Raw genomic sequence first — 27,553 nt, 5'->3', positions numbered from 1 at the left:
TAGGCCTCTAAATAGACGTGTTTGACCACGTGATTGTCTAGACACAGTTGATCCAATATGCACAGCCTCCGTACACGCTGCTGTGTTGGGTGCCCGCACTGTTCGCATAGACAGGTTAAAAGGATGTGCAGCACTCCAATCTCAGTAATCCAATTCTTTATTCAGACAACGTTTCAATATCGGGGAGATATTTTCATCAGGTACAACAAGCATTAAAGACAGAACGATTTAAATACCTTTTGAAATTGTTGGTGGGGAAGCGTGCAAGCAGCGTCAATCCCAGAGACACTCTCTGCGTCAACGCCCACCCAGGACAGCGCCTCCTCATCACAGCTGTTCAATCACCAAGACACCACCAATACAACAACACATTATCACAAAAGACATTTAAAAATCAATGCAACAATCAATACTATATACATCAAATAGACAAGCGTAATATTATTCTGGTACAATTCATTATGACACCATTTATTACATTATTAATCACCGTTTAATAATAATTACGCAAGTAATGCAGTTATTCTCGACTGTTCATTTAACCCATTGGGTGCCAATAAAAAGTTCTTACCATAAATAGCACACAAATTAACGCTATTCCAAGGTGGGACTGCACACCAGGCTGGACGCATGTATCAGGTGACAGGCTCAGGCGGTGTCCACTCAGCAAAGCCTGCTGTGATTTGATCACATGCAAATACTATCACCATTGTGTACATCCAATCTACATATGTGTTTATTAAAGTGAGGATGGTGCACACGGTATATAATTATTTCAAACATGCATATACCATAGAAACAAATACAAAGATCCAAAAGTAATGGCACTCCAGAGGCATCAATCCATTAATAAAGGAATTGTATTGTCATGATCAAGTTTTCGGGGTTTGACCCCCTTCATCAGGATACAGTATTTTGTTTCTCATGGTCTGAGAGTCCTTCAGGTGCATTTTGTCAAACTCCAGGCAGGCTGTCATGTGCTTTTACTAAGGAGTGGCTTCCTTCTGGCCACTCTACCATACAGGCCTGATTGGTGGATTGCTGTAGAGATGGTTGTCCTTCTGGAGGGTTCCCCCCTCTCTCCACATAGGAATGTTGTAGCTCTGACAAAATGACCATCAGGTTTTTTGGTAACCTCCCCCGATCACTCAGTTTATACGACCGGCCAGCTCTAGGAAGAGTCCAGGTGGTTCCAAACCGCTTCCATTTAGGGATGATGGAGGCCACAGTGCTCCTCGAGCCTTCAAAGCCGAAAATATGTTTCTGTACCCTTCTCCAGATTTGTGCCTCAAAACAATCCAGACAATTCCTTTGACTTCATACTTGTGTTGTGCTCTGACATGTGTGGGACCTTATATGGACAGGTGTGTGCCTCAAGGATGGTCAATGGAAACCGGATGCACCTGAGCTAAATTTTGAGGTTTGTGGCAAAGGCTGTGAATACTTATGTACATGGGATTTCTATTTTTTTAGTTTTAATAAATTAGCAATAATAAAAACACTTTTTTTCACATAGTCATTATCGGGTATTGTGTATAGAATTTTGAGGGGAAAAATGAATTTATTCCATTTTGGAATAAGGCTGTAACATAACAAAATGTGGAAAAAGTGAAGCGCTGTGACTACTTTCTGGATGTACTGTAATTTTTTATTGTGATCATTGTACAGACTCAAGTATTGTCAATGCTTTTTAGATGATGGCAGTAGAGAATGATTTATTACTATTTGGTATGATATAAAGTGCGAAATTGTACTCATATCATACTTACTGGAAGTGTTTTGGTTAATTAACATCCAACTATTAATTGTACTCTTCCCAGGGCAAGCTGGACCGGTTCATAAGAGATGTATCAACGTGGAGGAAACAGAGGATGGCATCATGGACATCATGAGAGTGATGTAAGTGTGCTTAGATTGGCCCAGACCCAGTTATCAGTAAATTTACTTACCGGAATGTACAGGCTTCTAAAACTTAAGTCCCCCATACACTATGCCAGTGATGGCTAACCTTGACACTCCAGATGTTGTTGAACTACACATCCCAGCATGCCCTGCATCAATTCTAGCATGGTCAAATAATAAAACTGTAGCAGGGCTGAGTTGTGTAGTTCAACAACAGCTGGAGTGTCAAGGTTAGCCATCAATGCATTATGCCATTTGGGCCCGAATTCACCCGATTCCGGTGGATTGGGTTGTGAAATCAGCCCTAATCCGCCAGATTGTGTAGATGTGATCCAGTGTGTAGGAGATGCGATCCAGTGCGCGGTCCCATGTACATTGGATTGGAGACGGAGATAAATCTTATTTGCAGCCATCAGCGGCACATCTTGGGTGCTTTTTAGCACCCATTTGTATAGCATCCAATGCGGGGGGACTCTGAGAGCCGGGCAGGGGGATGCAGAGAGCCAAGTAGGAGGAGCCATATGGCCGGCAAATTAAAAAAAAACATACAAATGAATAGGCAGCTGCTGATTGGCTGAGAGCTCTCTCCCCCAATCAGCAATTCATTTGTATGAGTTTTTTTTTGTCATGCAGCCCGGCTCGTTTGGCACCACCCTGCCCGGCTCCCTCCAACTGCAGCTCTCCGGGATTTACATGTGATAAATTGCATACGATTTACCACATGTTAAAAATGGCACATCAAGTGCCTAATCATATGTGACCCGTCCTGGGGAGCTGCCAGGGAAATCAGGTAATTCGGACAAGTCGGTTATAATGTATGGGGCATTTAGACACCACCTTGACACCATAACATACACCCAGTTGTAGTGTATGCATCACACTACTGAGTTATTTATGTAAAGTTGTGAATGCTGTTATTTTTAGTTCTTTGTCAGTTGCACTGTGTTGATAGTAGACCTGCTTTAAAATGGGGAATAATATGACAATGCACATATAGTAAAAAATATACAGAGGTTTGCAAAGTAGTGAATATAAATGAGAGATGTTAACAAAAAACACCCTCACGTGTCTTTTATCTATACTTTTTTTTTCTCTTCAAATGGCTAAAAACAACTAACATAATTTCGGCGTGTTTTTTATCCTACAGAATTTTGAAACTCCATAACATTCATTTCCAGTGAATTTTGACCACCTCGCAATATTGTTCACCAATATTGGCCATAGGCACACACATCAGTTTAAAATGCTATAGCACACCTACGAAACACCTCCACACAGCTTAATAAATTGTACAACATTTTAGAATGAATGTTTTCAAAAGGAGAGGCCATAGGACAGTGCAGGGAAATGGAGAATATACCCACTACCATTCAAGAGATTGGGGTCACGTAGAAATTTCCTTTTTTTTTTAATAGAAAAGAACTGTCTTTTTCAATGAAGATAACATTAATCAGAAATACATTGTTAATATGGTAAATGACTATACGAGCTGCACATGTCTGTTTTTTTTAATGTAATCTCTAAATAGGTGTATAGAGGCCCAGTTCCAGCAACCATCACTCCAGTGTTCTAATGGTACATTGTGTTTGCTAATCCCATTAGAAGACTAATAGATGATTATAAAACCCTTGACAACAGTTGTGCAATTATGTTGACACAGCTGAAAATGGGTTTGCTCGTTAAAGAAGTTATAAAATTGGCCTTCCTTTGAGATAGTCTGGAGCATTACATTTGTGGGTTCTATCAAAATGGCCGGAAAAAAGAGAACTTTCATTTGAAACTCGACAGTCTAGTTTTTGTTCTTGGAAATAAAGTCTATTCCATGTGAGAAATTGCCAAGAAACTGAACATTTCCTACAATGGTGTCTACTGCTCCCTTCAGAGAACCGCACAAACAGGCTCTAACCAGAGTATAAAGAGAAGTGGGAGGCCCCAGTGCTCAACTGAGCAAGAAGTACATTAGAGTCTCTAGTTTGAGAAATATATGTCTCAACTGGCAGCTTCATCAAATGGTACCCACAAAATGCCAGTGTCAACGTCTACAATGAAGACGAGACTCTGGGATGCTGGCCTTCTAGGCAGAGTGACAAAAAAAAGCTGAATCTGAAAACTGTCCGAAAAAAGGTAAAGATTAATATGGGCAAAATAACGCAGACATTTGGACAGAGGAAGATTGGGAAAAAGTGTTATAGACAGACTAATCGAAGTTTGAGGTGTTTGGGTCATTTGTGAGACGCAGAACAAGTGAAAATATGCTAAAAGAGTGCCTGACGCCATCTGTCAAGCATAGTGGAGGAAATGTGATGGGCTGGGTCTGATTTGGTGCTGGTAGAATTGGAGATTTGTAAAAGGGATATTGAATAAGGAAGGCTATCACTCCATTTTGCAACGCCATGCCATACCCTGTGGACAGGGCTTGAGTGAAGCCAATTTCCTCCTACAAAGCACACCTCCAAATTATGCAAGAACTATTTAGGGAAGAAGCAGGCAGCTGGCTGCTAGTTGTTAGTATTTAGTAAATAAAGCAGAAAGCCTGTATAACTTTTAGTAATCAGATGTCTACTTGTACTATTTGCAAGTGTAAATATTAATGTCCGGTCAGACGGTTCGAGAATGGTACCGGTTTGCTGGATCTTGTGGATGGTGGTCTTTTCTTGTGCAGAGCTGAGTGATATAAAACCACTTACGCATTTCCCCACCTGTTTTCAGCTATCAGCAGCTTCTTTAGAGAGATGTAGTAAATAACTAAAATAACTTTATTGTGATAAAATACACCGAAGTGCTAGTTGGTGAAGAATACACCGAAGTGCTAGTTGTCTGCAAAAAAATCACACCCTATTACATCTCATGTTTTTAGACATGTAACGTGAATGTGCAATGGGAGTGTGCGGATTTTTATTTTTATAAAAAAAAAAATTGGCATGGGGTAATTTTTTTTTTTTTTACTACTATCCCATATAGTAGTAATTAAAAAAAATTCTGCAACACAAGTATAATTGTTTTAATCTCTTTTTTTTTACAAAATGATCAGACTGGCATCCAACACCCAGGGACAGCCTGGAAGGGTTAAGCCTGGGGGCCTCTATTGGGGGGGTCCTCACTCCCTACTCCCCAAGGTACCCTAGCCAGGGTGTTCACTCCCCCCTGTATTTGGGAAACCAAAACCAGCTCAATGATTTAATGTTCCTGAGTCCGGTTATGCTGAGTGGGGACCCTATGCCATTTTTTTAAATAAAAATCTGCACACTCCCATTGCACATTCACGTTACTAAAAAAAGGTACATGTCTAAAAACATGAGATGTAATAGGGTGTTATTTTTTTCAGACAACTAAAAAATTTGCACCCTATTACATCTCGCCCTACTTTAAAAGAAAAAAAGATTGCTCAGAAGAGCCCTTCTGAACGATAGTTTTTAAAAACTTGTCTAGTGTGTATGGGGCTTTTGTGTGACAAAAGTTAATGTATATACACACTGGGTGAGGGGCACAGATCGCTTTGCACACATGCGATGCACCAGTGATGTGTGCTGAGCGATCTGTGCGGACCAGTGCATACCTCCCAACTTTCAAATAGACGGAGGAGGGACAGATGGATGCACGCATGACACAGCGGCTCTGTGAGCCTCTAGCCATGCCCCCCGGCTGCGGGAATAGACGCTGTGCGCATGCGTCAGGGTACCTCCCGACAGCCCCCCCCCCCCTCACCGCGGGACACTGCCGGCCATGGGAGGGAAGCAGGAATGTCCCCGAAAACCGGGACATTCCCGCGGTAATCGGGACTGTTGGGAGGTATGCCCGTGTTTTCTGGTGAGAACACTGGCAATCTGACTAGATTTTGACTGCATGCAATCAAGATCTAGTCTGGGGTTATTGATGCAAAGGACCACGCATCACCACCATTATGGCCTAAGGAGCTATGGGGGTTTTTGTGCTTAATTACTAAGCGATATAGACAGATCACTTAGAAATAGCCTTGTAATCACCCCGTGTGTACAAGACTCAACAGTGCAACTGTGTACAGACTTGTGTAACAAAACCTGTGGTTTCCTGACTGATAAATGCATCACAAATCTGGTTGCCCATGTTATTAAAATATTGTCACCACATCCTGTTTTATGCTGACTTTTCTAGCATACACAGTCACTGGTTTGAATTTAATATTAATTTAGGATATGATATTTGTTATTGCGAATGAACATGGGATAATATTTTGCTTATGTGCTGTTGTGTATTATTCTCAATGATAGATGGTCTCCACTACTTTTATACATGTAAAACATGTTTTCATAGAGCTATATATATTTTCAGATATTGGGCTGATGTACTAGAAGAAATGTGGTAACTCTTTAGTTTTCTGTGTTTTTACTGCATTTTTTGATTGTCACCAGGGCTTCAATGCTGAGGGTAATTCCAGCAAAAGGCTGTGTGAAGGATCAACACTGATGCCTCCCAGCATGCCTCTTGGCCACCGGCATCACTCACGTGCAGAGATACTCCCGAGTAACTGCCCCAGAAGTCCAGGGACCAGCATCCATCGCAAAGGGGGTAGCTCTTACTGGTAGAGCTGCCATTTGTGTTGCTAATTGCATATGTAAGTACATATGCGATTAGCAGCCTCGCGATAGTTGGAGGGACGTACTGCAAGTGGTTGGTATATCCTGCCCTTTGTCTTATATTTGTTGCTGCTTGGTGGCCAGAGAGCCGGCACACAAGACTTGTGGCCAGTGGCGTAACAATGGGGCTGCAGACCCCGTGGTGACTTGGGGAGCACTGGATTGGACAATCAGTCACGGGAGCTGCCACCTGTTTAAACAGCAGAGACCGGTCCCTGTAGAAAGGGCCTGCAGGACCATTGCGCAGGCCCCCGGGGTAAGCGGCGGAGTACGGTGCTAAAGAGAGGAGGTCACCAGGTGGCCGAGCATACAGGCAGCATTAAGGAATTAGAGTATTTTCAAATGCGGCGCTGAAACTTGCAGTCCGTCTGCCAATCAGGCAGTGGGTGCTCCTGACTGCAATTGGCTTGTGATTCAACACCACATGGCTGGAGCTTCAAGTCCTCCTCCCAGTAACAAGGCTTGGGGAGCTCCTGGAGCTGCCGTCAGAATACCTCAAGATAATGCAGTTCTGTAGATACTGGCGGTTACAGGTGGTGGTGGGGGGGTTAGTTTTACAATAAAACTATTGTAACGCAGTGTCACACTGCGCTAGGGTGACCAACTCATCCCTTTAATCCGGGACACATATTAATTACACCGGTTCTGTGGCAGTTTAAAACCAGGTGAAGCCAGCCACAGAACCTGTGTAATTAATATGTGTCCCGGATTAAAGGGATGAGTTGGTCACCCTACACTGCACATTGTCCAGTCACTGACTGGAGAGACCTGGGTGCACCAGTTCTCCATTTTTCCTTCAGTGCTTTCTATTTCTGCAGCTGGCACTCTGCTCCTATTGACACTGAACAGAGGAGAAGGAGGGACATATTTTGGCTATGTAGTGTCCTGACTGTTTAATTAAAGTTTATTTTTAATTGAACAAAATACTCTAATAGGAATTTGAGAGACACAAGCAGACAGACAATAGCCCTTAAAATGGCTAAGGATAATACAAGGCACAGTTGCTAATATTTCAATATGCATTACATAATGTGACACACTTGGAGCTATAAAGCCGGGTATGCGAGTATAGTCAGTTTGCGGTAGTCACCCTGCCAAACTGCTATAAAGCCGGGTATGCGACTACAGGGTGACTACCGCAAACTGACTATACTAGCATACCTGGCTTTATAGCAGTTTGGCAGTACCGCAAACTGACTAGTCGCATACCCGGCTTTATAGAAGTTTGGTGCTCCATGTGTGTCACATTATGTAATGCATATTGAAATATTAGCAACTGTGCCTTGTATTATCCTTAGCCATTTTAAGGGCTATTGTCTAATATTTCAATATGCATTACATAATGTGACACACATGGAGCACCAAACTTCTATAAAGCCGGGTATGCGACTAGTCAGTTTGCGGTACTGCCAAACTGCTATAAAGCCAGGTATGCTAGTATAGTCAGTTTGCGGTAGTCACCCTGTAGTCGCATACCCGGCTTTATAGCAGTTTGGCAGGGTGACTACCGCAAACTGACTATACTCGCATACCCGGCTTTATAGCTCCAAGTGTGTCACATTATGTAATGCATATTGAAATATTAGCAACTGTGCCTTGTATTATCCTTAGCCATTTTAAGGGCTATTGCCTGTCTGCTTGTGTCTCTCAAATTCCTTTATGTTGTGACAGCTATATATCATGAGCAGGGGAGCCGCGGCTCCGTGAACTACATAAACCCTGTCACCTCCACACATGATTTATTCATGTGTGCGTTCTGAATGCAATGTACTTATTATAGTGTAACTATATCTGTAGAAGAGATCATGTAGCTATGGAACGCCCACATGGGCGTTCCAGCTTTGTCAGTATAGTCGCAAGGACGGCATCATATTGATCGAAAGTGCGTACACACTGCACTTTTGTTCCGATATGAGGCCGTCCTGTCGGATGAAAATTAAACAGCAAAGAACCATCGACCGACCGAGTATGGACGGTCAAGACAGTTTTTTGCCGTTTATCGCTCGTACGGGACAGCGTACACACCTATACAATTGAACAGCCGTCCGACCCAGAACGGAAGAACGACCCGACGATTGTATATATGTGTACCCAGCTTAACATGGCAGTTAGCAGGTGATTGGCTGGGCATTTATCTCTCCTTATCACCCTTGCATTTATCTCTTGTTAAAGCTTAATACATCTGCCCCAATGTTTCTTCTGTGACTTGGAAAGGGATGCTAGTTAGTTGTCATTTCCTAGCAGGAGGAATGATGAATGACAAAGCCTTTATTTTTGGCCACTGTGCTCACACCTGGTGATGTGCCTGGAATTTGCAGCTTCCTGTGGAAAGGTGTTAATGAAGGGAGACTTCTGTTGGCATTTATGTAAAGTGTCCAGTAGGTCTGAATGAAAACTGCTTGTTGTAATAAAATGTAAGGTGGGGCAGATGTAACATGTGCAGAGACAGTTACATTTGGGTGAGTTATTTTGTTTCTGTGCATAGTAAATACTGGCTTCTTTATTCTTATATTGCAATTTAGATTTCAGTTTGAACACAGCCCACCCAAATCTAACTCTCTGCACATGTTACATCAGCCCCCACCTGCAGTGCACATGGTTTTGTCCATGAAAGAAGGAGTTTGCTTTTGCAAACCAACCAGAATCACTACCTACATGTGTCTGAATCAGGCCCTCGGAACTAGTGTATTGAAAACACCTACTAGATTGATTGCTATTATTATATCCAATCATTTTTTTGTTGCTGTCATGGGGCCAGATTCTCTATGCTTCAAAAGAGATAAAATGGAGAGTGATAAACAGCCAGCCAATCAGCTCCTACCTGCCATGTCACAGACTGTGTTTGAAAAATGTCAGGCAGGAGCTGATTGGCTGGCTGTTTATTACTCTCCATTTTATCACTTTTGAAGCTTAGAGAATCTGTCCCACAGTCTCTATCTTGCTATTTAAGGGTACACACCCTGTGTTCCTAAATATAATAACTGCTTTGGTAAAGACGTAACAAGTTGAATCAATGATTTACATGATCTGATTCGTGTATTGTGCATGCACAAGAGAACAAGGATTAGAGCGCAGCGAGGGGTGGCGGTATGCATCCTCTGACCTTTTCATACCCCCACTATCCATGCCGGCGTGGAGTTGACTTTAGATAGTGTGGGGAGCCACCGAGCCCGAAGCGTGGCGAGCCGACACGGATTACTTTACATGTATTCTGCTTCCCCTTGCGGGGCTCGCCACGCTTTGGACTCGGTGCCTCGCTGCGCTCGCCACACTATCTCAAATCAACTCCACGCCGACGTGGATAGTGGGGGTATGAAAAGGTCAGAGGACGCATACCGCCGCCCCTCGCGGGCTCGCGGCGCTTGCCACGCTTCGGGTTGGCGTTTATTTTTTCCTTTTAGATTAGCTACTTTTTATTTCTGTAATACAACTTAGCACATTATATATGTTTGTTGAATTAGTTGTTACACTGTTATATTTGTATTTGGTTAATTTATAATCTTTATTTATTTTTTTGAAGACTTATGCACCAAGGAAACCCCACTCTAGGCCATACAGAGGAAGTTACCATGATCATAGGTAGGAGACAAATTCCAATATACCTTACTTGATATTTTGTTTACATAGATACTGTACATATACGTGTGGCACACTTCAAATTGTCTTCCATTGCTGGCTCATTTAAAATGTCATTACACCAAACCTTTTCATGACTTTAAAATGCCAAAGGTAAAGGAAGGAAGGAATGAGTGCGAGGCCATTGGCTCCAGAGGGCGGTTGCAGCGCACCGTAAAATTCAAATAGGGGAGCCACACCAACTGGCAGCTAATGCTGGGCAGCGATGTTTGGCAGTGTTCTGGGTGACGGTGTGTGCTGCAGCCACCACTTGCCATATTAGTGAAAAGTTAGCATCACACCAGTAATGTGCATTGTAAATCCGAATGCTATCTTCAAGTCTTTAATGAAGTGAACTGGCCTGACTGGATGTAATGGTCGAAACATTTTCTGCTAAATAACCAGGAGGAGATGATTGAACATTTCCTCCTGCACAGATATTACCCACTAGTAAACCCGCTGGAAGCAAAAGCTTTGAAAGCCATTCTGCTACCTTCTGAGTTTGTGCATGTGTGAGAATGAGATGTATATGTGTGTGTGTGTGTGTGTGTGTATATGTATATGTATGTGTGTATATATATATATATATATATATTAGGGCGGAGTGAAAAAACTGAAATTGAGAAATTCAAAATCGGCTAGTGTGGGAAAGTTGTGACTTGACCTGAATAAGAAACGTGCAAAAGCATTTTGATCTGAGTCAACATCTTCTGTTCTGGCAAGAGGCCTGAAGTTTCACTTTTTAGGTGAAAATAACGAAACCTATGAAGATGCTCCGATCTAGTTATACTTAGGTCAGGATGTCTTAGTTTGGTTCATTAATATACTTTAGCATAGTAAAAAACAGTACGAGCTTGTCCTAGTGCAAAGTGACTGACTGGCGGGAGAAAAAATCCCTAATAATTGACCCATTTTCATGGTCACAATTGTGAATATTGTGTGTTTTCTCCTGAACGTGTTTATAATAGAAGAAGCACAAATACTCTAAATGGAATTTCAGTGACACTGGGTGAAATATAACACTGCATAATGGCCCTTAATCAGACCTGATCGCAGTACAAATTTGTTTTCAAAATGGGCAAAACAAATGCTGCATTGCAGGTGGGGCAGATGTAACGTGCGGAGAGAGTTAAATTTGGGTGGGGTGTGTTGAAACTGAAATCTAAATTGCAGTGTAAAAATAATGCAGCAGGTATTTACCCTGCACAGAAACAAAATAACTCAACACAAATCTAAAGGTGGCCATACATCTACAGATCGATTGTCAGATCTGGCTGGTTGGAACAAATACCTGGTAATATCTGAATGACAGTTTTTGGCAGTTTTCCAGCATTTCAAAGCAAAGTATCAGCATTTCAAAGCATCCATTACCAGTATTTTGTTCCAAACAGACAGATCGGACAATAAATCTGTAGATGTATGGCCACATTAACTCCCTCTGCACATGTTACATCTGCCCCACCTGCAGCTGCATTACAGCATATAATTATGCCAAAGATAAGCCAATATATTAACAGTTAAATACATTAAAGTGCATTATGCTGTAATAAGTATTGCTGATCAATCCTGCCTAGCAGGGACGTCTTTTTGTATGGGCTTAATGGGCACTTGCCCAGGGGCTTTAGGCGTATAAGGGCTCTATGTTGATAGCTGAGGATCCCCTTTTTCCAGGGATACCAGAATTTTGAAAATCGGCCCTGGGGAACTGCAGATATCCAACTTCAAAGCAGCAGTCCACATCCGACCTGTTAATTACAATTTCCAGTCATATTTCTCAGGTTCTCTCTGACACTAGCGGCTTGTCTCTATCATGCCCAGAACCAGAGATATCAGCCTTCAAGCAGCCGGTCCCTGCTCCAGCTCCAAACGTCTGGTGTAGTTTTATATTTTTGTCAATGGATTGCTCTGGCTCCTGATCTCTGATACCCAAGTTCCCAGCACCTCCTGAAAGTTGGGACTCTAGGTTTTTATACTAGGCTAAGAAATCTATTTCCAGATAATGGAGATATCTGCAGTCAAACAAGCTGCACTTCCACCGGAAAATGACGAATATTAAGCCCACTCCATTATCCAACCGTCCCCTGTGTATAAAACACCCCCTACCTCCCTGGAAGTCATTTGCAAGGGACCCTTCATACAGCTCAGTGCCCCCTTCCACACGTTAGTGTTCACCCTCCCACCACCTGTGCAGTAAAGGAGTAATTAGCAGAAGTTACTGCTCCAGGTCCTACATGTTGAATGGAAGATAGAGCACCCCCTGCCACCCGTGGGACATCAAAGCTGCTGCTGATACCACCCCCCACCCCTAGGAGGGGAGAATGGGTAAGGGCCCCAGTGCATTGCTTTGCCCAGGTGCCCACACTGCTGTTAAGACGGCCCTGCTGCCTAGAAATTAACACAGTAATTGGCATATATGTACTGCTGGACAACACTCATAGAATGATTAACCTGTTATTTTTTGAATCAATGTTCTTGTTTTTTTTCCCCTAAACATTAGATGTATTTGTTTATTTATTTATTTACAGTTTCTTATATAGCTCAGCAGATTCCGTTGCGCTTTACAATAGTAGACAGTGATAAAACAAACTGGGTAATGACAGACAGACTTGGGGGTTAGAGGGCCCTGCTGAAAGCTTACAATTTATTACATCATAATACACTTCAACGTATTTAACAGTTAATATATTGGCTTATCTTTGGCATAATTATATGCTGTAATGCAGCCCAATCATGTTCCCAGTATAGAGGATGCAACACTGTTTTTCTGTCAATAAACAGAAGTGATATGTAAAATGATACATTAGACAGTTTACACTGTTACTTGTAATACTTATTGTAACAGTTACTGTTTTTCAATAACAGACTGCAACAGTTATTTCTTATTTATATACACAGGATTGTCTATATTTGTAAATGCACTGCAAAGAGAGCAGCATAAATCCAATTTCATGTAGTTCAGTGACACTGTGTGAAATATAACACTGCATAGTGGCCCTTAATCAGACCTGATCGCAGTACAAATTTGTTCTCAAAATGGGCAAAAAAATGCTGGACTGCAGGTGGGGCAGATGTAACATGTGCAGAGAGATTTAAGGTGGCCATACATCTACAGATTTATTGTCCGATCTGTCTGGTTGGAACAAAATCCTGGTAAAAGATGAGAGCAAATGACAGTTGACCATTTGCTTTGAAATGCTGAAAACTGTCATTCAGATATTACCAGCTGTTTGTTCCAACCGGCCCAATCTGACAATCGATCTGTAGATGTATGGCCACCTTTAGATTTGTGTGAGTTATTTTGTTTCTGTGCAAGGTAAATACCGGCTGCATTATTTTTACACTGTAATTTAGATTTCAGTTTCAACACACCCCACCCAAATTTAACTCTCTCAGCACGTTACATCTGCCCCACCTGCAACGCAGCATTTGTTTTGCCCATTTTGAGAACAAATTTGTACTGGGATCAGCTCTGATTAAGGGCTATTATGCAGTGTTATATTTCACACAGTGTCACCGAAATTCCATTTAGAGTATTTGTGCTTCTTCTATTATAAACACGTTCAGGAGAAAACACACAATATTCACAATTGTGACCATGAAAATGGGTCAATTATTAGGGATTTTTTCTCCCACCAAAGTCATTCACTTTGCACTAGGACAAGCTCTACTCTCTTTTACTATACTAAAGTATATTAATGAACCACTCTAAGACATCCTGACATAATTTTAACTAGATCTTCATAGTTTTCGTCATTTTCACCAAAAAAGTGAAACTTCAGGCCTCTTGCCAGAACATGTTGACTCAGATCAAAAAGCTTTTGCACGTTTCTTATTCAAGTCAAGTCACAACTTTTCCACACTAGCCGATTTTGAATTTCTCAATTTCAGTTTTTTCACTCCGCCCTATATATATATATATATATATATATATATATATATATATATATATATATATATATATATATATATATATATATATATATATATATATACACAGGTTTTACCTTTATAATATTCAATTCGTATCCTGTATGTGGTTCATTCACAGCATGTGATCAAAACATGAATCTGGCCCAACCCGTTTCGTCAGCTAGGTGACTTCATCAGGGGCGAATAGTAGTTTCAAAATGAATGATACTAGTAAGGAATTTACAATGGTCCCAGGTAGGTGTGTTAGCTCTGAAGTCCAAAGACTTCAGAGCTAACACACCTACCTGGGACCATTGTAAATTCCTTTGTGGTTGTCTGAACCTTTAAGAACCTACTGCTGGGCTGTTTAATCTGCTCCTGATTGTATGAAGGAATTCACTGTTTTGATGATCATCGATCTGTTTTGAATTTCATATTGGATTCTTGTTTAACTAACTCCTAAGAAGGAGATGCTCCTACCTACCCTTATGGTCATATCCATATTGACATCTTATTAGTATGATTCATTTTGAAACTTCTATTCGCCCCTGATGAAGTCACCTAGCTGACGAAACGTGTTGGGCCAGATTCATATGTTTTGATCACATGCTGTGAATGAACCACATACAGGATACAAACTGAATTGTATTTGTTTGTTTTTATCTTTTGTATACAAAATATTATAAAGGTAAAACCTGTTATAAATAAATATTTTTTACATGATATGCATATTAGTATATCATAAGCGCACTCTGTACCCTCTCTTTGTTCATCTCTAAATTTTGGGTCCCGTCTAACAGGGGATCCAACAGGGTTGCTGCTCCAGGATATCAAGGCGCAGATTGGGGTACCCCCCTTGTGTGTGTGTATATGTGTGTATGTATGTGTGTGTGTATATATATATATATATATATATATATATATATATATATATATATATATATATATATATATATATATATATATATATTGCAGGAGGAATCCGCACTCACGGCCAGCCCCTGTCAGCGTGTGGGGTGCTCAGCTACAGCATATTGCAAGGATATTCCAAATATAGTACTGGGGTAGAATCAAATGATCCACGGAGAGCACTCACCAGTTCAATGTACAATTTTAATGGTACTTTTTTGCAGGGTATAATAAACCTTACTGTTGCAGGCAGTCAGTCGACATTTCGGCCACTAGAGGGCCTTTGTCAAGACAAGTCAGCACAAGTCAGCAGATACGTCCGTACAGCACAAGAGATTCAAGTACTTGTGCTGTACGGACGTATCTGCTGACTTGTCTTGACAAAGGTCCTCTAGTGGCCGAAACGTCGACTGACTGCCTGCAACAGTAAGGTTTATTATACCCTGCAAAAAAGTACCATTAAAATTGTACATTGAACTGGTGAGTGCTCTCCGTGGATCATTTGAGGCACTCTGGGAAATTTTCAAAAGGTGTATTTCAGCAAAAAAGCATACCAACGTTTCGGGGTATATGCAATTGGTTATTGCACATTTACCTTGACAATGGGGTGACATATACCCCGAAACGTTGGTGTGCTTTTTTGCTGAAATACACCTTTTTAAAACTTCCCAGAGTGCCGCTGTCTGTCTCTTCTTCCAATCGTATCTACCTGATCCGGAGGGCACCTGGGTACCGTGCACTACGTTGGGGGAGTGCCAGGCCGACAAACGATTTCTATATATATGTATATGTGTGTGTGTGTTTGTGTATATATGTGTGTGTGTGTGTGTGTATGTATTATTCAGACACTTTTGTGGGTATGTATATATATATATATATATATATATATATATATATATATATATATATATATATATATATATATATATATATATATATATATATATATATATATATATATGTATATATATATGTGTGTGTATATATATATATATATATATATATATATATATATATATATATATATATATATATATATATATATATATATATATATATATACACACAACACACACACATACATACACACATATATATATATATATATATATATATATATATATATATACCCACAAAAGTGTCTGAATAATCCCAAAGCGCTATGAATGATGGTTTCTTTCTCTCGTTGGATGTAATATAACCCAAAAAAGAGATAAGAAAAAAATAGTGTAATACTGTTAACACATTGGCCCTTATTCAGATCTGATCTCAGTACAAATTTGTTCTCAAATTGGGCAAAACCATGAGCACTGCAGGTGGGACAGATATAACATGTATAGAGATAGATTTGTGTAAGTTATTTTGTTTCTGTGCAGGGTAAATATGGGCTGTATTATTTTTACACTGCAATTTAGATTTCAGTTTCAACACACCCCACCCAAATTTAACTCTCTCTGCAAATGTTACATCTGCCCCACCTGCAGTGCACATGGTTTTGCCCATTTTGAGAACAAATTTGTACTGCGATCAGATCTGAATAAGGGCCATTAACACAAAAATCCAGAACAGAGTGATTTTCAACTCATACCAAAACGTTTTGTCTACTGACTGTGTAGACTCAAACACTTAATTGAGGGGAATATGAATTCCAGCAACAGATTCCTCTATTCCTTTCTGGCTCAAATAGGTAAAATGTGCACACAAAGGATAAGATAAGAGATATTATGGTGCAGTACGTTTTTAATAAAAACAATATCAAAGTAAATAAGATAAGGTCATCATGTACATTTGTCTACAAGGAAAGTGCAGACAAAAAAAGCATAGGTGTATTTGACAAGTGTCCCTGGATGCTGATCAAGGCAAAGAGTCCTCTGGTGTCCTCCTCTGTGTCCACAAGCTGACCGGTTTCGATACAAAGTATCTTTCTCCAGGCACGTGGAACCAGTGGTGCAACACTGGTATTTATACCCCCTTCTGGGAGTTTGTAGGAAAAACCTATTTCCAGACATAGAATATCTAACAACTAAAATCCTAAATACATAAAGGAAAAAATCCCAGCAAGGTCCAAATGCGCTCCTTATTTTGGGTCCAACAATCGCCTCAGCTGAACCCAGTTAAAGGTCTGTATGCGCGTTCTCCCTGAGGGAGGAGGTAGTGACTTTTGCGTGTCACATGCGTATCAAGGACTCCTTATGCAAGCGTCCTCCCTGGACTTCTGATACTTAGTTGAAGATAGAGGAGGCAGTGACATCTGCGTATCATCTGCATGTCACGGTCTATTCTTAGACTGCAGGCTAAAGCGGAGCTGACGTTTGCGGGTCATATTATGCTGTTTGCCTGCCACCTCCTTCCGTGATCAGAGTTGTGGGTTCCTTATATTGGCCCTTATTCTGATCTCGGCGGTACGGCCCGCGTGCGGCCGTACCGCCGATGTTTTCACTCTGCACATGCGCAGAGGTCACTCTGCGCATGTGCAGGGGAAATCGCCGCACAAAAAATGTATACGCCGCAAAGGGGGCGTATAGGGGCGTGAGGGGCTTAATAGCCTCATTACCCTATGCATACGCCCAGCGTTTCATGGGCGTTCCCATGCAAACGCGGGGCGTATGCATGGTAATAAGGCTATGACGCCAGTGATGGGGGCGGAAAGCTGACATCGCCGGATGTCAGCTCTCCGCCCCCATACAAGCTTTCACACGGACGATTGTCCGTGTGGTCTAAGCTTGCGGGAGCTGGTGGAGCGTGCGGCCCTGCCTTCGATGGTCGCCGACCATCGAATGCAGGGGGCAGCTCCCACCATGGTGGAGGCGTACGCCCCACCATTTTCATGCGGATCGCCAGCCGTCCGCGTATGGACGGCCGTGGCGATCCGTATTGTAGGCGGGGATTGGTTTGTGCGGCCGGAGCAACGTATGCGGCTCCGGCCGCACAGATCAGAATAAGGGCCTATATTATTTAAAGTGCAGTAGTGAATATATTTTCCTCAAAAATGAAAAAACAAGTATTAAAACTTAATCATAAAAAACATTACTTTATAAAAACCATTTTGTTTCGAACTCTTTGTTCAAACCATTAGATATTAAGGTTGTATAGTTAAAAATCAAAGACATTTCACACTTTGCTATTTTTTTTTGTAAAATCACCACCTAACATTTGGTAACACTTTCTGTAATACATAAAAAAAAAAAAAAATATTTCTCTAGGATAACACTGATGGCAAGTTTTGAAATGGGCTGAAAGTGCATGTGTATCTAGGCCCTTACGTATATTTCTGAGGTGTTTCCCCAGTCTAACCTTAATGGACGAGTTTATAAAATTTTTTTCATCCCAAAGGTATTTGTTGTATTCTTACACCCCATACAATGATAAAAACCTTTAGAGGAGACCACTGATTTTTTAAGGGAAATGGGGGCACATACACTGTACCAATTTGTTCTTTAAATTGGGGGCACGTCTAAAAAATAAGATTAGGTTCTTTGGGAATTTTTTCTCCTATTACAGGGTCTTTTTTTAAGAAGACCCCAATGTTTTCTCAAAATTGTCTTTACTTCATGATGTTGTGATGTGAAGTTGTGAAGACACAAGAAAAGGTAGCATGAGTTAAAGTTTTTCATGTGCCAGTGTCGACACCTGCCACACAGACCCCCAACCTCACCATTCTTCTGGCATGGTTCCTCACACCACTACCTCTGTGCTCAGCAGACTTTACTGTTCCCAATCGGAGTCCACGTGGATGTTAAAGTATGAATAAAATTGGGGGGGGGGAAGTAAAAAACCCACGTCGACATTTTCACGTGTCAGCCTTTTTTCATGTACACCTTTTGGTGTCGACTCAGACACTAGTAGCAATATCAAATGGATACCCTATCTGACAAAAAAAAAAATGATTCCTGGACCTCTTATCACAGAATGCCCGACACACGTGCATGCTCATCAGCACTACAGAGGAACAAACCAGATGTGAAGTGACTGCTAATGAGGCCATTTTACTGCTTACAGATCACATTGATGAGCTTCTTTCTATGCATATGTTTAATACATTCATCCAAATATTATATTTAAACCCCCTGTAAAAGGCTTTGCAGGTGGCAGGGAGAGGCAGTAGTTGTTTAGTTAATACTTTAATTTGTATTCCTATGCTCCTGCTCCACATCCCACACTGTGCATCCCACAGCATGTTGTCCCCATTTGCCCCATCCACAGGTTCATCCAATACTCTCATCGCTCCCCTCCTTCCGAGCCAAAAACTCCCTAACCAAATACAACAAAGCCAGGAACAAAAGAAATCAGGCTAGCAAAAAAGCGGTTCTCTGACAAGCTGACAAATGACCTGTCCAGTAATGACCCTGTATCTGTGTGGAAAGGAATGCAATCTATAACCAGCTACAAGGAAACACCCAAACCCACTGCCATGTACCAAGACCTAGCTGATTAGCTATTCTTCTATTGCAGGTTTAAAAAAGTAGTCCAATGTGAACCAAACCATACCCTTTGTGCTGCCCCAAATGTCGACAGCCACCTCCTACTCCAGGTCGCCCAAGTATAGGTGGAGGAGATGTTCAAGAGGGACAAACCAAGGAAAGCACCAGGTCCTGACGGGGTGTTGCCATCTGCGCTGAGAGTATGCGTGGGTCAACTTGCCCCATATTCACCAGGATCTTCAACAAATCACTGGAGCTACGCAAGGTTCCCTCCTGCCTCAAAAGCTCCACTGTTCCGGTCCGCAAGAAATCAACTATTACAAATCTGAATTACTACCGTCCGATAGCTTTGACGTCTGTGATCATGAAAACATTCGAGCGCCTGCTACTGAACCACCTGAAAGCTGTGACTGGCCACCAGCTAGACCCCCTACCGATCTAATCGATGCATTGAGGACGCAGTGAACCTGGGCCTACACTACATTCTGCAGCACCTGGATATGCTTGGTATCTATGCAATGGTCCTGTTTTGTCAACTTCAGCTCGGCTTTCAACACAATCAATCCCAACATCCTCCACCCCAAACTACTCCGCCTAGGAGTCCCTGAAGCTACGTATTCTTGGATTGTGGACTTTGACACTGATAGAAAACAAGTTGTGAAAGCGGGGAAATTCACCTCCCAAGTGCAGTCCATCAAAACCACTGCTCTTCTCCCTGTACACCGACTGCACCTCAGAGGCACAATCAGTAAAGATAATCAAATTTGCCAATGACACTACCGTCATTGACCTTATCAAGGACGGGGACAAATCGGCCTGCAGACAAGAAGTGGACCGATTGGCCCGGTGGGGCAACAGCAACCATCTAGAGCTCAACCCACTCAAAACCGTTGAGCTGGTAGTGGACTTTAGGAAGAAGGCTGTTGGTGTTCCTCCGCTAACAACTGCTGACAGTGTGGTGTCGCTAGTGGACCCCTTCAAGTTCCTAGGAACCACAATCTCCCGGGACCTTAAATGGGGGCCCAACACTGCTACTATTGTTGTAAAAGCGCAGCAGAGGCTATTCTTCCTTAGGCAACTGAGGAAGTTCAACATCCCACAGAAGCTTCTGCTCCTCTTCTACTCCGCAATTGTGGAGTCTGTACTGTGCTCCTCAATACTGGTCTGGTATGGCTCCGCCAGTGAAAGAGACAAATGCAGACTCCAAAAGGTAGTCAGAACTGTGGAGAAGATAATCGGGATAGACGTTCCCTCTGTCCAGGACCTGTACCTGTTCAGAGCAAAAAAGCGGGCAACGAAAATAGTCAAGGACCAACTACATCCTGGCCATGGCTTGCTTAACTTGCTGCCATCAGGCAGACACTACAGGGCTATTACCACCAGGTCCACCAGAAGCCTAAAAAGTTTCTTTCCTCAAGCGGTTCACCTGTTGACACCTGAACTCATGAACACCTCACTGTCTAGTCGCGCTATAACACTTTGCACATAATCTAACACAGTGTCCCCTCTGAATAACTTTCTATATGACTGTACATGTTCCCCCACCTGTTTATTGTTTATACTGTATGCTGTTTACTTGTTACTCTCCTGGCTGCTGCACAGCAAACTGAAAACAAATTCCTAGTATATGCAAGTATACCTGGCCAATGAAGCTGATTCTGATTCTTCCCCTCATGCTCCACTGCTGCTGCTTTCCCCTCCGCCATATGTATTGACCGTTCTACTGACTGGCCACTGGGTCCTCAGTCTCTGACCTTTGTCTTTACATACAGTCTCAATCTCTGCTGAGCCTATTGCTGGCTGCTGCACTGGCCGGTACTCTAGAGTTTGACACCGGGGAGAGATTTAAAATAAAAAATGTTAGACCTTGCTTTGGACTCTTCAAATTACTTGCTGGGAAATCTGAGCAGTCTTTAACCTGAGTAAATGAGACTAACAACTGCTGAGATGGCTGCATCCAATGGGTTAAGAACTACTGCAATGCCTGTTCCATTGTTGCAGAGCTAAATAACTAATGCGTATAGGTAGTTGATCAAGAAAGCTGTCCTAATTTTAACTGAAGACCAACTGGTTAATGATTAGTTTTCAGCATGCTAAAAAGGGAGAAGACACAAGTTCTAAACATTTATTAGTCGGTAAGTGGTATGGTAAAAACTCATTTCCCTTGATGTGTTTTTTTAAATAGAAATTGCTGCATGTCCTTGAGATGTGTTTTAAAAAGAGACTAAAACCAAAAGGAAAATGCATGTCTAGTCATTCCTCTGTAGTTCTGTTGAGAATTAAAGTAACATGTTCACTCCATTACAGACACCTGGGGCGAAATGTAATAGGGTGTGATTTTTGGACATGTGCAATTTTGGGTCAAAAACGGCCGAAATCGCACTTTTTACCGCGAAATCGCACTTTTAGAAGTGCGATTTTTAGTCACATTTCAATTCGCATCCAGATGTTTTCCCATTATAAAGTATACAACTCGCAAATGTAATAGGGTGTGATTTTTGGTAAATGTTACCAAAAATCGCAAAAAAATAGACCAGGTTCTGACAGGCGAATTTGACAGAACCATGCACAGATCATTGAGATCTGTGCATGGTCCTGTTAATAAAAATGTGTAAAAGTGTTTTTATAAAAAAAAAAAACGGCGTAGGGTCCCCCCTCCTAAGCATAACCAGCCCCGGGCTCATTGAGCCGGACCTGGTTCCAAAAATACGGGGGGACAAAAAGCATAGGGGTCCCCCGTATTTCTGAAACCAGCCCCGGACTCTTGGACCGGTCCTGGTTCCAAAAATACGGGGGACAAAAAATCTGGGGGTCCCCCGTATTTTGAAACCAGCACCGGGCTCCAACAGCCCACGGTGTCATGCCACAGCCGGGGGACACTTTTTATACAAGGTCCCCCGGCCAAAACATGAGCACCGTGGCTGGTCAGCCTTGGACGGGGTACCTGGAGGAGTGGGGACCCCAGCAATAAAGGGGTCCCCCCCCACAGGCTTCACCCGTCCAGGGCTGAAGCCCGGGGCTGTCACCGGCGTCCGTGGCCAGTGGACGCCGGCCTGATAGGGTTAAATCGATCATACTTACATTGCTTTATACCGGAGAACTACAAGTGCCAGCAGACCTCCCCCGCATGCTGGGACTTGGAGAACCACAAGTCCCAGCATGCGGGGCAGTAATGGGCCTGCTGGGACTTGTAGTCCACCTGTAAAAAGAATGTTTATAAAAAACACACACAGAGAGAAGTAAAAGTTTATTACACACACACACCTCACTTTTACACCAGCGTTACTTACCATTCCTGGATCCAGCGCTGGTCTGGCTGCTTTACAGCCGGCTCCCCCCGCACTGACAGGCAGCGGGGAGAACCGGCTTTCTCCGTTGCCTCTAACAGCTTCTGTAGCGCTGTTCCAGCGCTACAGAGGCTGAGAGCGCGATTGGCCGATACGTCTCCATGGAGACGCATAGCTCAGCCAATCGCGCTCTCAGCCTCTGTAGCACTCGGACAGCGCTACAGAAGCTGTTAGAGGCAACGGAGAAAGCCGGTTCTCCCCGCTGCCTGTCAGTGCGGGGGGAGCCGGCTGTGAAGCAGCCAGACCAGCGCTGGATCCAGGAATGGTAAGTAACGCTGGTGTAAAAGTGAGGTGTGTGTGTGTGTAATAAACTTTTACTTCTCTCTGTGTGTGTTTTTTATAAACATTCGGTACTTGTGAGTTATCTGGGCGTCCGATTTTGGATCCGATATCGTATGCGATATCGTATGCGATATCGCATGCAAATCGCATGCAAATCGTAAATACAAAATCGGAAGCCTCACAAGTACCGATTTGCTATTCATTTCATTACCCCACTATCCCCAAAGTGTGTCTATCAACGTGAACCCGAAGCGTGGCGAGCGCAGCGAGCCCGCGAGGGGCGGCGGTACGCGTCCTCTGACCTTTTCATGCCCTACTATCCACTAGGGCGTGGAGTGAGAATAGAATAGTGTGGCGAGCGCAGCGAGCCACCGAGCCCGAAGCGTGGCGAGCGCAGCGAGCCCCGCGAGGGGACGCGGACACCTTCACAGGTATCCGCGTGCCCTTGCGGGCTTCACAGGTGTCCGCGTCCCCTCGCGGGGCTCGCTGCGCTCGCCACGCTTCGGGCTCGGTGGCTCGCTGCGCTCGCCACACTATTCTATTCTCACTTCACGCCCTAGTGGATAGTAGGGCATGAAAAGGTCGGAGGACGCGTACCGCCGCCCCTCGCGGGCTCGCTGCGCTCGCCACGCTTCGGGTTCACGTTGATAGACACACTTTGGGGATAGTGGGGTAATGAAATGAATAGCAAATCTGATGCAAATCGCATGCTAAATCGCATGTAAATCGCATGTAAATCGCAAATCGGATCCGATATCGTATGCGATATCGTATGCGATATCGCATGCAAATCGCATGCAAATCGTAAGTACAAAATCGGACGCCCGGATAACTCACAAGTACCAAACATTCTTTTTACAGGTGGACTACAAGTCCCAGCGGGCCCATTAATGCCCCGCATGCTGGGACTTGTGGTTCTCCAAGTCCCAGCATGCGGGGGAGGTCTGCTGGCACTTGTAGTTCTCCGGTATAAAGCAATGTAAGTATGATCGATTTAACCCTATCAGGCCGGCGTCCACTGGCCACGGACGCCGGTGACAGCCCCGGGCTTCAGCCCTGGACGGGTGAAGCCTGGGGGGGGGACCCCTTTATTGGGGGGGTCCCCACTCCTCCAGGTACCCCGTCCAAGGCTGACCAGCCACGGTGCTCATGTTTTGGCCGGGGGACCTTGTATAAAAAGTGTCCCCCGGCTGTGGCATGACACCGTGGGCTGTTGGAGCCCGGTGCTGATTTCAAAATACTGGGGGACCCCCAGATTTTTTGTCCCCCGTATTTTTGGAACCAGGACCGGTCCAAGAGTCCGGGGCTGGTTTCAGAAATACGGGGGACCCCTATGCTTTTTGTCCCCCCGTATTTTTGGAACCAGGTCCGGCTCAATGAGCCCGGGGCTGGTTATGCTTAGGAGGGGGGACCCCACGCCGTATTTTTTTCAACTTTTTTTTTTTTGCACAAAATCGCATTTATGAAAATGCGCACATTTTCATGACTGAAAATGCGCACATTTTCATGACTAAAAATCGCCCGAAATCACGGCAAATCGCATTTTTTGCCGCTAATTCGCATCTCATTACATATGCGAATTCGCGGCAAAAACCGCGATTTTTAAAGGTGCGATTTCTGGCGAGTTTGGAACTCGTCCAAAAATCACACCCTATTACATTTCGCCCCTGAAGTTTGTTTAACATATTTAAGTCCCATTTTTAGATAAAAGCAAAGGCTTCAGTAATTAGAGCCCCTGTGACATCAGTGCGCACAGAGTATTTCAGCAGCGCAAATCTAAATTTTTCTTGGGCATTCTTTGTGTGCTACATTAGAGATGATTGAGATGCGGTAGATAAAATAGCTATGCTTAGATACCAACATTCTAACACTACTGGTATTTGATTTAACAGAGGACATGGCAACTATGGCTCATATCATGAAAGTCCATGCAATGACCGAAATTTCAGTGACCATGAATATGTGGAATATCCAGAGACTCCTTACCGAAATTTCCATGAAGAAGAAAGAAACTATAAGGAGTACAGAGGGCACGGAGATCCTGCTTACCATAGGGGTGGGCGTCATAACAGTGGCAATAACAAATTTTCGCGTTACCGCGGAGGCTATCATCGGGGCCGTGGAGAGTCCTCACATTATCAGAACAAGACATCAGAACCCCAGTACAAGAAATATGACTATAAAACTGCCAAGACATACAAAAAAGAAAACGAAGTTCGAGTAACGACCCCTACATCAAAAGCTTTGCAAACAGGTGCGTATAAATCTAAGCCGAAAAGTATGTCCTATAAATAATTCAACCCAAAATAAATTTTACTAATTTATCAAACCATTTATAATACTGTTATAGTTAAAAGGATGATGTATGGAAAAACCCTGGCCGTGTATCTATATAGAAACATAGAATTAGATGGCAGATAAGAACCACTTGGCCCATTTAGTCTGCCCCTTTTTTTAAACATATTATATCAAACCATATTTGATCCTTATTTTTTTGTAAGGATATCAATATGCCTATCCCAAGCATGTGATGTAGGCCATGCACCGTTTTGTGATGTAGGCCTTCTTTGTACAGTCTCTAATGTATTTATATCCTTCAGAACTGAACACCGTACTCTATGCCCATTTTCCAAACAAATTTGTACTGCAATCAGATACCTCTCCCTATGCAACCAAGCATCTGACTTGCCTTCTTCATTGCTTTGTTACATTGCCTACCTGCCTTTAATCCCTTGACATAGTGACACCTAAAGCACTCTCTTCCTCAGTAGTTTCCATTATAGTGCCATTTATAGTATATTTAGTCTTTGGATTTTTGAGACCCATGCGCATGATTTTGCCTTTTTTTGGCATTAAACTGTAGTTGCCATGCTCTTGACCATTCCTCTAATCTACCTAGATCATCAATCATTTGTTTTACCCCTCCTGGCGTGTCTACCCTGTTGCATACCTTTGTGTCATCTGCAAAAAGGCACATTTTACCCTCAATTTCATTTGCAGTATCACCAATAAAGATATTAAAAAGCACTGGTACAAGTACAGATCCCTGGGGTACTCCACATGTAACCTTTCCCTCCTTTGACTGTACTCCGTTTACTACAACTCTCTGTTTTCTGTCCTGCAACCAAGATTTTATCCATTTAACCATCTTAGAATCCAATCCCAAGCTTTCAAGTTTGTTTAACAGTCTGCGATGTGGGACCGTGTCAAAAGCTTTACTAAAGTCTAGATATGCCACATCTACAGCCCCACCTTGATCTATTACTAAAACATATTTTATTTGTGCATGAAACAAGGTTTCAAAACACGAAATAAAGTTTGTTTACTATCTCAGTGCCAGATGTATCAAGCTTCCTATAGTGATAAATACCCCTTTCACACCAGAAAATGCAGGGACTTACCCAGGAATGCAGTCCAGGGATCATGCAGGGACATTCCCTGGTTGGCCCCTTTCACACCAGCCTTGCAATAGTGCATCTCTGAGTCACTGATTTAGCAAACAAGATGATACTAGTCCAATTATTGTCCAATTAGTAGTCAAATTAGTATTGCTTATTGTCTCCACATAAATTGATAATATTAGTACCCACAGTGGATGGCATACAGTTTAAAGCTGTGTGGACTCTTAAGGCAGTCTCGTCAGTTTCTACACAGCAAAATATCCCTCAATGGAATAAAAAGCTTGTCTAAGAATATCCAGGTCTTAGTACATATCTATCATATACAGATGGAGCGTGCTTCATCCAGAGGGGGTGTGGCGGTCTCAGGGGATGCGCGCATGTACCCTCCCAACGGAGCTCCGCGCTGCCTCGCCATCGGTCATTTGAAAATCAATAACTGATGGCGCAGAGCTGCAGACGAGCTCAGTCAGCTGACTCATTAACTGCTGAAGCAGAGAAATGGCCAGAGGATGATGCCAGCCAGTCCAATAAACATACACCCAGGACTGGCAGAATGACAATTAAAAATGTGTGAAACTAGTGAAGGATCCAGAAAACAAAAAAAATGTAAGTCCCGGGTATGCTGCATACGTACAAGCTGTTGGAAGTACACCGCAGAGGCAGCTGCAATCAGGGGCACAGCGGGATCCAGAAAACCACTAGCAATATGGCAGGAGACTAAGTAGTGTTAGAACTCAAAATCCCATTAAACGAAGACCTTGGTACTTGAAGAAAAATGTATTTGCACATATGTGGCAGGAAAGCAACCAAAATGTTACCTACTCCCATGCTCAGCCAAAACACACTCTTCATAATTCTATTTTTCTACATTTTTTAAGGTATTTTATCAAGTATGTATCCTATTTAACCATATTGTAAATAGACCAATCTATCTCCATCCCATCATAACTACACCCCCCAACTCTGTTCTACTCCACCCTTTTTCTTCAAGATAGTTTATCAGAAATAAATTGTCAGTGCTGTAAATTCTAATTGGTATATGTGTACTAGAGAGACTAGTTACTTACATCACCCTGCTCTGTCTTTTCATGTGTTTTAGTCAACCATAATTCCGGTCCCACTCTTTTAACGTTAACAGCCAGCAGCTCTGAGGT

General features: G+C 42.8%; 1 protein-coding gene across 8 annotated transcripts in view; it reads left to right on the top strand.

Annotated features, from left to right (window-relative positions):
* LOC146060089 (uncharacterized) overlaps positions 1-27,553 on the top strand; it is a 54,453-nt gene that overhangs the window by 8,578 nt on the left and 18,322 nt on the right. For 3 of the 8 annotated variants that reach the window (XM_083172964.1, XM_083172965.1, XM_083172967.1), the window contains exons 2-5: positions 1,821-1,899; positions 10,036-10,094; positions 24,891-25,252; positions 27,499-27,551. In XM_083172964.1, coding sequence (XP_083029090.1) covers positions 1,846-1,899; positions 10,036-10,094; positions 24,891-25,252; positions 27,499-27,551 — 528 coding nt within the window. In that variant the 5' untranslated portion in view covers positions 1,821-1,845. Of the gene's footprint in view, positions 1-1,283; positions 1,421-1,820; positions 1,900-10,035; positions 10,095-24,890; positions 25,253-27,498; positions 27,552-27,553 lie in introns of those variants that run through there. The other 5 variants (XM_083172969.1, XM_083172963.1, XM_083172970.1 and 2 more) reach the window with 3 other exon arrangements.

This window comes from Crinia signifera, chromosome 2 (genome assembly GCF_055691185.1).
Source record: "Crinia signifera chromosome 2, ASM5569118v1, whole genome shotgun sequence".
NCBI lineage: Eukaryota > Metazoa > Chordata > Amphibia > Anura > Myobatrachidae > Crinia > Crinia signifera.
Note: the sequence above shows the minus strand (reverse complement) of the source record. Positions and strands in the feature narration are given on the sequence as shown.